Source organism: Odocoileus virginianus, chromosome 6, assembly GCF_023699985.2.
Source record: "Odocoileus virginianus isolate 20LAN1187 ecotype Illinois chromosome 6, Ovbor_1.2, whole genome shotgun sequence".
Classification (NCBI taxonomy): Eukaryota; Metazoa; Chordata; class Mammalia; order Artiodactyla; family Cervidae; genus Odocoileus; species Odocoileus virginianus.
Genome location: NC_069679.1, coordinates 40,006,718 through 40,021,683, shown reverse-complemented (window position 1 = coordinate 40,021,683; position 14,966 = coordinate 40,006,718). Strand labels below are relative to the sequence as shown.

The 14,966-nt window shown below is 41.6% G+C and overlaps 1 protein-coding gene across 1 annotated transcript in view; it reads right to left on the bottom strand.

Annotated features, from left to right (window-relative positions):
• Positions 1 to 14,966, bottom strand: part of MYO1E (myosin IE) — a 211,111-nt gene that overhangs the window by 43,658 nt on the left and 152,487 nt on the right. Inside the window, exons 16-18 of the mRNA XM_070469219.1 lie at positions 12,966 to 13,047; positions 7,768 to 7,874; positions 3,718 to 3,816 (exon numbers count right to left, since the gene is read on the bottom strand). Of these exons, the coding sequence (XP_070325320.1) occupies positions 3,718 to 3,816; positions 7,768 to 7,874; positions 12,966 to 13,047 (288 nt within the window). The remainder of the gene's footprint in view (positions 1 to 3,717; positions 3,817 to 7,767; positions 7,875 to 12,965; positions 13,048 to 14,966) is intronic.

Below are 14,966 nucleotides of genomic sequence, written 5' to 3'. Positions count from 1 at the left end.
ACCAGGAAAGTCCTGCAAGGCTTCTTGTAATTGCCCAGATGACCAATCTAATGGTTCCTCCTCAGAGGAAAGCCAGCCCAAACTTGTGACCTCCAGCTTCTGGCACTTGGATTTAAGGATGTGTCTGACCCCCAAGGACACTAAAAAGTCCTGGGAGCCAGCAGGACACTCGCTACACTCCGTGCTTGAGATAATAAAAGTATAAACTGATTCAATTACTCACAGTGGATCACAGGATGAGAAAGTCACTGACAGACTGGACAAATCCTGTTACAATCCCAGACTCATACACCTTACGGAAAACAGCACTGTCCCTGGAAAAATATTCCTTGCCCACTGACAGATATATGGCCTTGTAGCCATTTTTGAATAGGAGGCTAAACACATACTTTATACTGAAAAACAAATTTTCTTTCTGAACTTTGTATTATCCTCACAGTACTTTCAAATCAAAACAAAAAACAAAAATATGACAACATCAAAAGAGTCTGCTTTGTGTAAGACAGGGAGGCCTGTCTGTCTTTTCTAAAAGGAAAGGCCCACAGCAGGAGAGCTAAGCAGGAAGGCATCTAAGGATAAAACCATTTCCGAAAAAGGCCCTCGACACGAAGGGCGTAACAGATATGCACTAAACGCTGACTCTGGAAAGTACCAGTCATGCAGCCACGCAGCTAGTACTTGAGAGAGGTCCGGATATTAGAACCAGGTCATTTCACAGCTCATTTAAGGAGCTACTGCAAACAAATAACGCAGCCTGCTCAGGGCACCCCAGACACTTTGGCCAAGAGTGTGGACTTCCTGCTCCCGGCAGAGTGGCGGAGTTCACAGTACTGCTTACGGAAGTCAAGTCTGTCAGTTTGTATTTAAATAACATGGAAGGAAGGAATTGGTTTCTCAAAAGAAAAAAAAAAATTAAGGTAAAATTAAAAAAAAAAAATCTGATCCGTTTTCAATAGCAATGCCAATTAGAGAGAATCTGAAAATATCGAATAAAGAGTTTTTAAGTACAGGAGCTTCCCTGGTGGCTCAGTGGTAAAGAATTTGCCTGCCAATGCAGGGGACACGGGTTCAATCCCTGTTCCGGGAAGATCCCACACGCTGCAGAACAACTATGACCATGTAACACAACTACTGAGCCTGTGCCCTAGAATTGGTGAATCACAACTACTGAACCCCGTGTGTTACAACTACCAAGGCCTGCACACCTGGATTCTTCTGTGTTCTGCAAAAACACAGCTGCTATGAGAAGCCCATGCACCACAATGAAGAGTGGCCCCCACTCTCTGTAACTAGAGAAAGCCTGTGCAAAGCAACAAAGACCCAGGGCAGCCAAAAAATGAATTAATCTTAAAAAAGAACTTTAAATAAAAAAGAAAAAGTTTTTAAGTATAGAAAAAATATTGAAGGAGAATAAAACTAGAAACATTTTGGAATTGTTGAGGGCAAGCCTTTCGAAATTAAGGCAAGTCGGACGAAATACTTCTTGTTCACTATTTTCTGTATTTAACTTTCTTCCCTCTTAATTAAAAAAGGGTATTTTCAAAGAAATGCAATTCTGTGAAAAACCTTAATGATAATCTAAGCCACGGTTCTCTCAACTGACTTTGTCTTACCAGGCCACATGGGGCAATGTCCAGATACAGTTTTGGGTGTCACAACTGGGGGAAATAAGGGTGGGATTGGTACTATTGGCATCTAGTAGGTAGAAGCCAAGAAGGTTGCTAAACATCCTACAATGTCCAAAATAGCCTCACACTAGGACTCATCCAAACCAAAATGTCAATAGCTGAGGCTGAGAAATCCTGTCCTAAGCTAGTGCCGGCCATCTGTTTAAAGAAGAGCAAAGTCGTTCATAATTAACATCCCAGTTGTCTGTCAGTGAATGGATGCTGCTACAGTGATGCAAGAGCACTCCAAATTTGTTTTCTAACCTTCCTAAAGACTTCTTTTCATATTGCCGTGCTTACACTAGAGGTGTAGTGGGCCTTTTAATTCAGAGAGCCCTGATGGTGAATTTTATTCCTAGTTTAATCAGCCTCCAAAATCATCAGCGATCTTGAATGTATGGGGACGAAAATCAATGAAGTTTTACTGTACGGAACGATCCACCCTTTGGCCAAGCCGCTCCTGATCTTCCACATCAATGACCTTCCACAGATGATGACCCACATTGATAAGCAGTAGATCAGCCATCCCTATCTCCCGGCAGAAGAAACAACATCCTCAGAGGGAAAGCTACTCTATCAGAAACACTGGATTTCAAAGATGGCAATTAAGTTCTTCTCCTTCCTAAACCTCTTTGTTACATAAAATCTGAATTTAAAAAAATGTTCTTATATCTTGCTCCTGTATCATATGCCAGGAAGACATAATTATTTTTGATTAAAACAGTAAATATGGCTTCCTTCTTTCAAAAAGGAAATTAAATAAATGTAGAACATCAGTGAAACTCCACTAATTTAGAGTCACTAGAGAAGTTAGAATCATGTAGTATTTTAAGAACACTAAATTTTATCCTTTTTAAAGACAACACAAAGTAAGAAAAATTTAGCAAAGATCCTGCCAAATGTACTTTAATAGAAATATAAAAATCAGTTTATGTTTGGACAAAAAATTTGAGGTTAAATACTTTAAGCTTATTAAATATTTTCATGAAATTTGTCTCCACACTATTAATTTGCTCAGTCAGTTAAATGTCAGTCCCTCCCCATGTCACAATTACCATGAATTTCTGAACTGATGTATCAGTCTAAACAGACAAAATACTCGATTTTACTTAAAATAAATGATGCTTTAAAATGATTTATTCACAATAAATGATGCTAAAAATAATTGTTATAACTTAATACTAAAAACACAAGTAATTTAAAAGTGATCAAAGGACTAGACAGACATTTCTCTAACAGCTAATAAGCACATGGAAAGATACTCAACATTATTTTCCATTAGGGATGTACAAATCAAAACCACAGTGAGAAACTACTTCATACCCACCAGGATGGCTAGAACCAAAAAGTCGGATAATAACAAATATTGGCAAGGATGCACATAAACTGGAACCCTCAAACACTGTTGGTGAGGATGTAAAATGGTATAGCCGCTTTGTAAAACATCTAGCAGTTCATCAAAAAGGTTAAACATAATTACCATTTGACCTGGCAATTCCATTTTTATGTATGTATCCAAGAGAAATAAAAACATATGCCTACATAAAAATGTGTACGTGAACACTGATAGGCACATTATTTGTTATTCATAAGAGCCAACTGTGATGTCTATCAGTTGATGGATGAACAAATAAAATGTGGCATGTTAGAACACTGGTGCAAGGGAATATTATTTGTCAATGAGTAGGAACGAAGTGCAGGTACAAGCTATAGGATGACCCTTGCAAATATTCTGTGACGTGAAAGAAGCCAGAAACAAAAGACATATATGGTTCTATTTATAGCAATACCCCAAATAGGTAAATTTATAGGGACAGAAAAAAGTGTCGGCTTAGGGCCATGGGTGAGGTGGGGAATACTAGGAAAGTGGGATTTCTTTTGGAGGTGATGAAAATATTCCTAAATTAACTGTGGTGATGGATGTACAACTCTATGAATTTATTAAAAGCCACTGAACTGTATACTTCAAATGGGTGAATTGTATGATATGTAAATTATATCTCAATAAGCCTGCTTAAAACATAAAAGAGTCCCAAGTCACCAGTCTTACCTCTGCAGGAACTTTTGGAAGACACGCCGATAGGCGTAACCAGCTCTCCTCACTCGAATGTTCTCTTTGAGGCCCAGGTATTCCACTTGATGCTTCACCCTATAAAGGAGAGAGGGAGCCAGGATGGGACTGGGTAATCTTTTCACCCTGTTCCCCTATCCACTATACCCACAAACTCCCAGTTTCACACTCCAGGGAAGCATACTAAAAAAGATCATAAATTATAATAATCTGAGTCTGAGCTGGTCCTCAGGTTTATAATATTCACACATATCTGGTAAACCAAAGTGGTAGAAACCTGAGTCAGGAAAATAACTTTCCTTTTTCCCACCCTCCAAATCCCAAACTCACCATCGACCTTTTCTCCATTAAGGAAATTACACATGATGCCGTCAATTAGAGATATCTGCTCATTTAAAGTCTTTTTCACAAATACTGGCTACACCCCAAGCTTTGAGGCAGGGAATGCATTACCCATTGACTCAAGAAGAAATGTTCCTTCCTCATGAATCATATGGAAAACAATATGCTTCATGTGAAAGCATTGCTCCATTCATTATAACTTCTGTCATTAGGAAATTTTTGTCAACCGGACAACCAGTTCAAAGTATTAATATTATGTTATGTTTAAAATTCCATGTTTTTTACATATTCCTGGAGCACCATCACTCCTCAGCACCATCACACCATCACAGCCTCCATCAGCCAGGCTGGCAATACCTGCTGTTCTGTGTAAGCCGTCTCCTCCTTTCAGAAGGAGTCCTCTTTCAAGACTGTCCTCAGCCATTAACCCAAGGTTAGGGCCAGAGAACTCCACCAGGCAGGGCAGTAATTCAGAATCCAGGGCAGGCAGCTCGCCCAAAGCCAAATGAAGACACATTTCCAACAGGAAAAGGAAAATAAACTACACGCCATAAACTTGTGGAATGAGTAACCCTGTCCACCGAGAACTTAACTGACTGTGTGATCCCTGCCAGTGAAGCACACGGCCCTTCCACGGACCCTGACGTTTCATGCTCACAGATGAAGTGAAACCATCAGTGCTCAGGCGCTCAGTCCTGTCCGACTCTTTTTGACCCCAGAGATCACAGTCCACAAGGTTCCTCTGTCCATGGGACTTTTCTGGGCAAGGAAACTATAAGTGGGTTGTCATTTCCTCCCCAGGGGATCTTCCCGACCCAAGGATCAAACCCACATTTCCCATGTCTCTTGCAATGCAGGCAGATTCTTTACCACTGAACCACCGGGAAAGCCCCAGAGTGAAACCATCTGTCACAGTATGCCCGAACCAAGCCCTGACGGCAGATCCCAGGATGCCATCCTACTGGAAACACAAATCAACATTCGACTAAGGAATACCTTAGTCTTTGTAACACCAGTTTACAAGAGTGTATGTTAGGAAGTTCCTCACTGAAATTCAAATAAGGGGTGTGATTTAAAAAAAAAAAAAAGTGGGCGAGGTGGACACCATTGGGAGAAATTCTACGAAAATTTACTGAATAAAATGTACCACTGTCTTCATTTCTCCAGTCTTTGACATCGCAATGACTCAGTTTGGATTTTGAGAAGGTGGCATCACGACTGAGGAACTTCCAACCAGGAGCTACTGCAAGATATTCGCATTAGAGTGACTTTCAGCAGAGCCGAATGCAGGGGGCAGGGGAGGGTGTCCCAGAGAGGTACTGCGTTTGAGGATGAGTGAGATGTTTTCATTCGTGATTATGTTTGCTGGGAAGGGAAGCTGGAGAGTCTGAAGTAGGAGGAAGGGAGGGCTACAGCACTTCTTAGCAATACCTCTGCTTTCTAGACTCTGATGCTGCCGACGACACCACCCTTCTACTCAGTGTATATGTGCATGAGATGTAAGTGTGGGTGAGTGAGTATAGGAGTGACGAAGAGACAGGCAGAGGCAGGATAACAGACACAGGGGAACAGATCTGGGGGTGTTCATTCTGTCTGACTGAAGAAGTCCCTCTCTGGCCTGACCCTCTTATTTAAAGAGGAAGAGATTGAGGACCCAGGAGATGAAGTGTTTCACTCAAACTAGTTGGTGACAGACCAGGACAGGATACAGTTCTTCCAAATCCTAGGCTAGAACTTAGCTCGAGATCAGCTGCTCTCCAAATATGAGGCCCAGATCATCATCACTCACATCACTTGGGGGCTCGTTAAGAATACACACCCCCAGGCCCCACCCCAGGCTTGCTGACCTAGAGGCCCTGTCATAAGCCTTCCAGAGGATATTCTGATGCATACTCAAGTTTGAGAACTAGTGTAGAAGGCAAAAAACCCGACATTTCCCATCTGTTATCCTCTTGACATCAAAGGAGAAAGTGTGTGACACAGTTCAGAAAAGCAGAGGGCTATTTAAGCATATCCAGAGGAATGACCAAGAAGGGGCAAGGGTGGATTCCACATCCAGCTCCTTCAAAGGAATGGCTGGAGTGGCTAAGTGATGGGTTCATGGAAGAGAAGATCCCAGGGAAACATGGCAACTGCCTTGAACTAGCAGAAGAGCCATCACACAGAAGAGTCCCAAGAATGATTCTTATGGCCAAATAGAATAAAACCAACTTAGAGAAGGGCTGCAGTGCCAGCTGGTGGCAAGAGGTATCCAAAGGTGAGCTGATGACCCAAGAGGAATGGATTTCCCATCAGAGCATGAATGTCATCTACAGATAATATTGTAAGTGAGTCTTATATTATTTTAAATTGAAAAATTTGAGTAATCCTATAAAAAAGGTGTTTTAGGAATCCACATTTATTGATGAGATTATTCAGAAAATTGTGAGATAACCAAACAGAAGGCTGCCACATCCCAGCAGCACCTTAAGGTGAGAAAACAGTCTTAGGCTGCACCACAAAGTGTGAAAATACAAAGAAGGATTTGCAGACAGCAAGTGCTCGCACCTGGGCGTTTTCCTTCCTATTTACCTTTTCGTCCCTAGAAATGATCAAGCATTGTCTGTCTGCTATGGGTTGGAAAGGGTCTTGCTGGGAAGATGGGAAATGATCCCTCTAGGTCACTCGGGGGAAGTGATGAGCAGCTAGGAATTTTCATCCTGGTTTTCCTATTGGAGTTTAACCTTGACTAAGTCAGCTGATACCTAGAAGAGTCTATGTTTTTTCCAAGAGAGAAGAGAAAAAAGAAAAAAAGATAGGCATTCCAGCATGAATTCTAGTATGAACAGGAACACCAGTATACTCAAGTCCATTTCATCTGGTGACAGTAGTAGGACTTCTCTCTCTAGTCCAAGTCACTCACAAGGTCTCTCTTCAGCCCTGCTTCCTATGTTCCTATAGACAGGAGGAATTTCCCCAGCTGGATACAAAAAATATATTCTCCAGTCATTATCAACATTTTCCTACTCAATCATCCCCGTTGTATCCTGCAGAGGCCACATCCCTAAATGGCAGGTGTAGGAGGAATGTGATGTAGGACTCCTCAGAAGCCAGGGAGGATATGGCTCACTGCTTATATGCCACACATCTCCCTTGGGCTGGTTCCCTCCTAGAGAGTCACGCTGCTCATCAGCACCATGCTCTGGGGATTACAGAGCCTACAGCCCCTCTGCCCACATAAGCAACTAAACGACAGATCATTTTTAACCAGCTCTGCAAAGCCCCACTTGCAACCCTGAGCTCAGCATTCCAGGCCACATCCTGTGGGTGCTGACAAGGAGCCGAGTGCACTAAGCATGTCTGCACAGGGCCTAAACTAATCTGAAAACCATCCTGACTCTGCTGTGCTGGGGTTTGCTTTCTTTTTTCCATTTGCCCCCAGACCAGCCAAGATCAACATTATAAATCGCTAATTCTGAACTGAAGGGCACTGCCAACATTTCAGGAAAAAACAAGGAGGGAAAAATGATATATACATAGGTTTCTTCCTGAAGTCAAGACACAAAGACATAAAACACATCTGAAGACAACTGAAACTGCCCCTGCCTTGGGCAGAGGCCGGATGGCCTGACTTGAGCAGTCGGAAAACAGGCTGAGGCTGCCCTTGATGTTAGCTGAGCTCAACCTCCACCTGTGCCTTTGCCATACCTGCTTTCCTCCCAGTCTTTGGGCTTCTTGGTTTCATTGGGTTTGATACAGCGAATGTAGTGAGGTGTACATTTCATCAGGGTGCTCACAAGGTCATTGGCTTGTTTCTGGAAAGGAAGAATAACATTATTTAGAAACATGGAACTTGCTCTAAATCAGCTTTCCAAGGAGACTTGTGTGCAAATGTACAGCCAGAAATTCATCCTCATGACAGTTTGTTCATTAGATTTAACTCAGGGCTACTATACTTTCTCAAATCTCTACTGACTGTTATGGTGATCTGAACACTCACAAGTGCGTTTGAAATTAAATTTTTGACAAAAATGAGGCCTTTTTAGTATAGTTAATAAAATAAAAGCAAAAAAGAATCCCCCAAACCCAGTATATCCAGACACATAATTTTTGGAGAAATAAGAAAGCATGCTAATTATTAACAACTTTAGTTAATTTCATATCAACTGAGGGCTTTTGAAAATACATTTTTCTTATAAACTTTGGAGGGAGAGGTGGTGCACAAAATTATGTGCAAGAATAAATCATTAGAACCCCCTGTACTCTTTCCAGGCAATCCAACCAATGAAGAATCATCTTAATAAAATGATGGAAAGTCACAATTAAAAGGTGGGAGACACATAAAAATTTCAGAATTCATAAACCTTTGTTATGCCATTTCATCCACCTTCTTCCTCAGCATGTCTTTTTACAGACTTGCTGACTTGGAGCCCTTTCAGTATAGCAGGAAACTTACTCCTTCACAAACTAAAATATTCGATGTAAAATCATTCCTCACTACCTGCACATTGGGTACCTACGATGGAACTGGGTTCAAGCAGAAAAAGCCACATGAATAAAGCTAAAATTGCTCTTGACATATTTCAAATCATGGGTATCTCAAATGAAAAATACATCAGAGCCCACATCAGCATTTCTATCCCCACAGCTGAGCACACCCCATGGATCCAAGAATGGGGCACGCACAAACTCTCATTCCAAGCAAATCAGTGTGAAGAGAGAAAACCTCTAAAAGAAAATAGAGGAAAGGATCTCTAAAGCCAGAAAACCATTACCAAGTCAGCAGAAGGGACTTGCCTGCAGTAGACAACCCTCTTTCAATTAGGACTTTTCTATTTTCAAGGGTTTGGGAAACCCGAAACCCTTGAGAAAAACTCCAGTGTATTCAAAGCAAAAGTTCTCATTTTAGACATGCAGAATATGGCATTATTTGCAAGGCCTGGAATTCAGAGCAGAGGTGCAAAGGTTGTACGAACAAAGCAAAGCTTCATGATGAAAATGTACAGTGACTTACGTTCCTTGTTGATGAGAGATTGTATTTTTTTAAAATTCCAAACTCTTATTTTTAAGAATAACTTGGCACACTACTTAGTCCTAAGCATTTAAGAGCATCTCTTTTCAACCTAGCAAGTTGAAAACACAGGGGCAAGTTTGACTTAAGTTTATATGCCACTTGACACAGTTCTTTCCAGCTCAAAACAGTAATGTACTGAAAATGTTTCATGGACTAGACGCATGGATTTTCTTATTTATGACTCATGATTATCATTCCCATTTTTTTAGATGAGAAAATGGGGCCTTAAATAAAGTACTGCTTGAGATAACACAATTAGTAAGCAACAGCAATGAGGCTTGAACCCAAGTCTGTGAGCTAGCAAGTTTTCTCCCTAACCACAATGCCTTTCTCCTTCCTAAGGAAGATAATGAATAATTTATTGTAATACCAAAAGGAATTAACTGGGAGGGTTAGGATTAGACAGAAGCCTTTAGATTGTGGGATGATTAATTTCAGCAAAAAATAATTTATCTTAACCATCACAATTATCCTGTACTTAGCTATGGGTCAACTATAGATGCCCCCTGAGGTAGTGGGGAAGCCACAGTTTGAATTTACTCTGACTCCAGACAAGAAGAGCCCATGACTTAGAACAGAAACCTACCAAAGCTACTTGCTGAGCAGAAGTGGCCATCAAGATATGCAGACCAAACAGTAAGCAAAGGTGATACTCCTTAGGGAGATAGCTCCTCATTCTACGCTCCATGTAGATTGTTGGCAAGTCTGAACTAGGATCCTGGCTCTGCTCTTTGCAAGCTGTCTGACAAATCACTGAATTTCTTTGGACCACAGTTTCCCATCTGTAAACTAAGCAGAACTAGAATACTACTATTATCTCAATGTGCAGGCTGGAATATATGTTTAATGTCTACTGGTCCAATCACCTCATGGCACTTGCATCTCCTGTCACATCTGCTCCTTTAGAGGCCGGGCCCACTTAGATAAAGCTACCAGCCCAGTCTACTTTGCAGACTCTGAGCTCCATTCTATCTCCCAATAGCATTAACCTTTGGCTCTAATTTCAAAACTGGTCCCTTCTAGTCATGACAGTGTAGAATTTAGGAAAGCCCCAACAATCACATGTTATTAAATAAAGAATATGCTTTATAAACAAAGATAATGGAAGTTCTCACCAAATATTCTATAAATTAAATTCTACAGAACACTTTCACATTTTAAAGAATTAGAATATGTAAAATACCCAATATTAAAGCTACCTTGAAATATTAATTTTTCTTCTAAGGAATACAGGATCCCTTTAAACACGTATACCTCCGAGATATCATTAAGATGATAATGTAGCTACTATATATAAAATAACCAACAAGGACCTCCAGTATAGCACAAGGAACTATACTCAATATTTTGTCATGATCTATAAAGGAAAAGAACCTAAAAAAGTTATACATATATAACAACCATTTTGCTGTACATCCGAAACTAACACAACATTGTACATCAACTATACTTTAATAAAAAATTTTTTTAAAAAAGATGATGCTTAGCATCTGCAAAATACTGAGGATATGAAAGATGTAAGAGATTGGGCCAGAACTACGCATCTCTAAGAGGTGACTTAGGAGACATAAAACAGGGAGACTCACTCCTATGTGGAGGCAGAACATCAGACAGCCAGAGGCCACATGGTTCACCAAGGAGGGACCATTGGAAGTGAGAATGTGTAGAGTCCAGTGTCCCTCAACAAGCTTGCTAACTCCCCCAACCACAGCAATCCAGAACATTCTGAGTACGCCTGGAAGGGGGCAACTCTGAGCATTCAACTAGATAAGAATAAGAAGGAGGCAAAGGGTTCAAGTCTTCTGAGGAGGAGAAAAATGCCCCTGCTCCTGCCCTCCTTTTTATAGGAAATAAGCTGGACTGAGAATCCAGACCACTTGAAAGTGAGTCACTGCAGCCCTGGTGACCTGGGCCCCTTGGATGTGAATGTGTGACAGTCTTGTGACCAGAGTTTCCAGCCTAAAGCGAATCCTCCTCCAGGACCCTGAAGTGATAGCATGAGTCAGAGCCGTGCACAGAGGTCAACATCTGGGGCTTTGTGAGAACTGCAGCTCCTCTCTGCCCCAGGGAACTCCATCCAAACTCCGTCCCGGGACATTCTATGTCTCCAGTTCCTTGAACAGGATTGTCCTTCATCCCCTAGTGGGCTCTACCCTCTAACTCAAGACCCAGCTTGCATCTGACTTCCTCCACAAAACCTGAGGCTCCTCTGGATGGGATGGTCTTATTGCTGTGACATTACAGTGTTTGTGTCCTCAGAGGCTGGGGAGGCCGGCTGCCATTTTCTTGAAATGTTCAGAGAAAAAAAGCCAGTGAACAGAACAGACAGGAACAACCACCATATCCACAGAGCTCAGGTTATCGAGAAGGGTGAGAAGGGCAGGTAGGATCTGGCTGTATAGCTGGTGGGGGGAAGGACAGTCCAGGTGGGCAGTCAGTATGGGCGCATCAAGTGTCCACTGAGAATTAACCAGAGATGAAGAAGCACGGGAGAGAAGGACGGGACAGATGGAGTAGATGTAACGTGAGAACATGCACTTTTGTGCTTCTTATGTTTCAGGCAGTGTGTGCCTTAGACGGATTATGAAATTAATTACCACAGTATCCCTCCTGAGATTAGGTGCTAAAATCTCTACCTTACAGAGAAGGCAAAAGAAGCACTGAGAATTTAGGTAATTTTTTGGCAATCTATGTGGTGAGAGATTTGAACACTTAATGACGAACCCCAGGTCCCTACTGTTAATCACTTGATACCATTGATTATAAAGACAGGGTGGTATTTTATTGGTATGATTCTTTAAAAAACCATTTTTAATATGCACACTACTATATGTAAAATAGATAATCAATACTCAATACTCTGCAATAACCTATATGGGACACGTGTAACTCAATCACTCTGCTGTACACCCGAAATTAAAACAACACTGTAAATCAACTATACCCTAATATAAAATAAAAGTTAAAAATAAATATATAATTTTAAAAGTGTTTTCATCGGTATAATTAAAAAAGAAGAAGTTTACTGACTGGTTTACAAAAAATTACATGATGGAGTGTGTTCAACACAACCCTTAAGGTCAGAGTGTTGTTAGGGACAATTTTACCACACAAGGCCTCTGATAATTCAGTGCACACCCCACGAGAGGCTTCCAAGAAACAGTAAGAGAACTTCCCTGGTTGTCCAGTGATTAAGACTCTAAGATCCCAATGCAGGGGGCATGGGTTTGATCCTTGGTCTGGCAATTAAGATCAGGCATGCTGCAAGGCACAGCCAAAAAAAAAAAAAAAAAAAAGAACAAAAGATACACTAAGAATTCCTCTGATTTTGAGATACTATGGGGCCAAGGTGCCTGTAATTCACAAAAAGAAGGGCCTGCAAGGTCCAGTGAGGAAAGTGAAGAAATTCCCCTTAAAAGGCCCAGTAGAATTTGAGGTATGTATAAAGTACTTGGAGGAGTTTTGGGGTCTGGTGTGGAAAACCATCACCAAAATCCAAAATATGGCTCTAGATCATAAAATCTCTGATAGATTAATGTGAATTTTCCTAGATTCAGCACAAAGCCATTTCCTCTTAGAAAGTAGCTGATTATCATCTGCTGACTATTAAGCTATGCGGTACTTAATATCCCTTTGGGGTTTTAGTACAGCCAACTCAAATCCAGCTAGTATCCTGTAACCCTTTCTGGAGCAGCTACATCACTTCTGGCCATCTTCTGTAACCAATCTGTTGTATCTCACTGACCTTAGCCTGGCCCAGGGCTATGGTTCCTGAGTCCCAGAAAATCCTACCTCTTACAGGAATCCATAAATTTCCCCAAATAGAACAAACCTTTATTTTGCTTCCGGCAGTAGTTGGGCGCCCTTTCTTGTCAGCTTGCAGATTTTCTGGAAATAAAGACTTTATAAAAGGTCTGGAAAAAAAGAGAGACAATGGATCAGCAATCAGCAAGTATCTTGGGGGCTGGAACACCTTCTTCCATAGAGAAGTGAGAGTCATCCAGAAGCGTAGAACCTTGACTACAGAATGGCCACCTGACTCAAAGCACAATCCATCCAGTTAAAGACTTAGGAAAAATAAAGCAGTGGACAAGAGGAACACAGAGAAGAATTCTAAGATAGAAGCATCTTGGAAAATAAAATTGGAAAAATAAAATTTTAAACTCTGCCTTTCATGTTTTCCCACCCACTATTATTGAGACACACCTTGGCAGCAGGACACAACAGAGGGGGCTGAGTGTGAATTTGCTGAGTTAAATAAGATAGGCCAGAGCACGGGGATGTGTATGAATTGTCCAGATTCAATGCAGATTCTGCTTTGCTCTAAAGCAGGGTTTCTCAACCTTGGTTCTAAGGATACTTGGGATTGGATAATTCTGTGTTGGGACCCCAGGGGTGGGGGTGAGGGTGCTTTACATATTATGGGATGTTTCACAGTATCAGTGGCCTTTGCCCACTAGATGCTAATAGGCCACTCTTTCTACCATCCCTCCCTTCAAGCAAAAGACACTGACGAACTGTGCTTTTGAGTATGAGCAATTTTAAGTGAAGCTAATTCACTAATGCTATGCTGGCTGAACGTATCTTCGTTAGTAAGTGTAAGTGAGCTGCATCTGTTGATATGCCTGCCTCAAAGGACACAGGGCAAGGACAATGTCTTAGTCACTGTAGTGTACCCAGTGTCTGGAACATAACCTCTACCTTGAACACAGTAGGTGCTCAATAAATACTTGCTGACTGACTGACTGATGGAATGAATGGGATCCAGGTAAATTCCTCCTAAGTGACTTATTAGTAGTAGTAATAGTGCTAGTGGCTCAGTTGTGTGCAACTCTTTGCGACCCTGTGGACGTTAGCCTGCTAGGCTCCTCTGTCCACGGAATTCTCCAGGCAAGAATACTGGAGTGGGCTGCCATTTCCTTCTCCAGGGGATCTTTCCGACCCAGAGATTGAAGCCGGGTCTCCTGTATTGCATGCAGATTCTTTACCATCTGAGCCACCAGGGAAGCCCAAGTGACTTACTGGGCATCATGAATTTTCCCCAGGAAGTCTCATCATGAATTTTCCAGGAAGTCTCCCCAGTAATAATCTACTTTAAACCTCACCAGACACAATTATAGATTTTTACAGCACATGTGTTTTCTAAACAATAGACCATGTCTACACACACATGAGTTTTAGATGGAAGCATCAAGAGCTCTTGAAGTTGGCAGTAGTTTTAATAATTAAAAAAAAAATCTCTGAAAGCATGTCTGCACCTGATTATCATAAACCGCACAAGCCAGGATTTGTGGTTTACCTGACCTTTTAAGAACAAATAGATTTTTATGTTTTGAATGAAGAAATCTCTGAAGGGAGGGGTGTGAGTGCCAAGGAAGTACAAGCCTGGGAAGATGCGGGCTGGGGAGAAGTGGAGGCTGGCGGGAGGGGAAGGGGATTAAACAGAGCAGAAATTTGAACTGTGGACAAAAATGAAACTCAATTTTGCTGTCATAGAAGTCAGGCCCTTTCTAGAAAATAATCATGTTTGCAGCTGTTGATTAAAGCAGTTAACCCTGATATTATGATAGTTGAAGTAAGAGACTAAAAGGACACTATTACTTGGAGGAAGCTCTAAAACTTGTAAAAACTGGAACTGTGCAATATTGCATTTGCCTGGCATAGAGAGGCTTGATCATGTAAATGATGCCTGACATTACCCAGGACCGTGGGGACCTTTGCAGGTAACAGGAAAGGAAAGGACATGGCAAATAGGTCCTGAGTGCTCCAGCAGCTTGCAGGGGGCGGGGAGCGGGGGTGTGATGTTCCCACTGCTTCTATGACCACAGCTTAG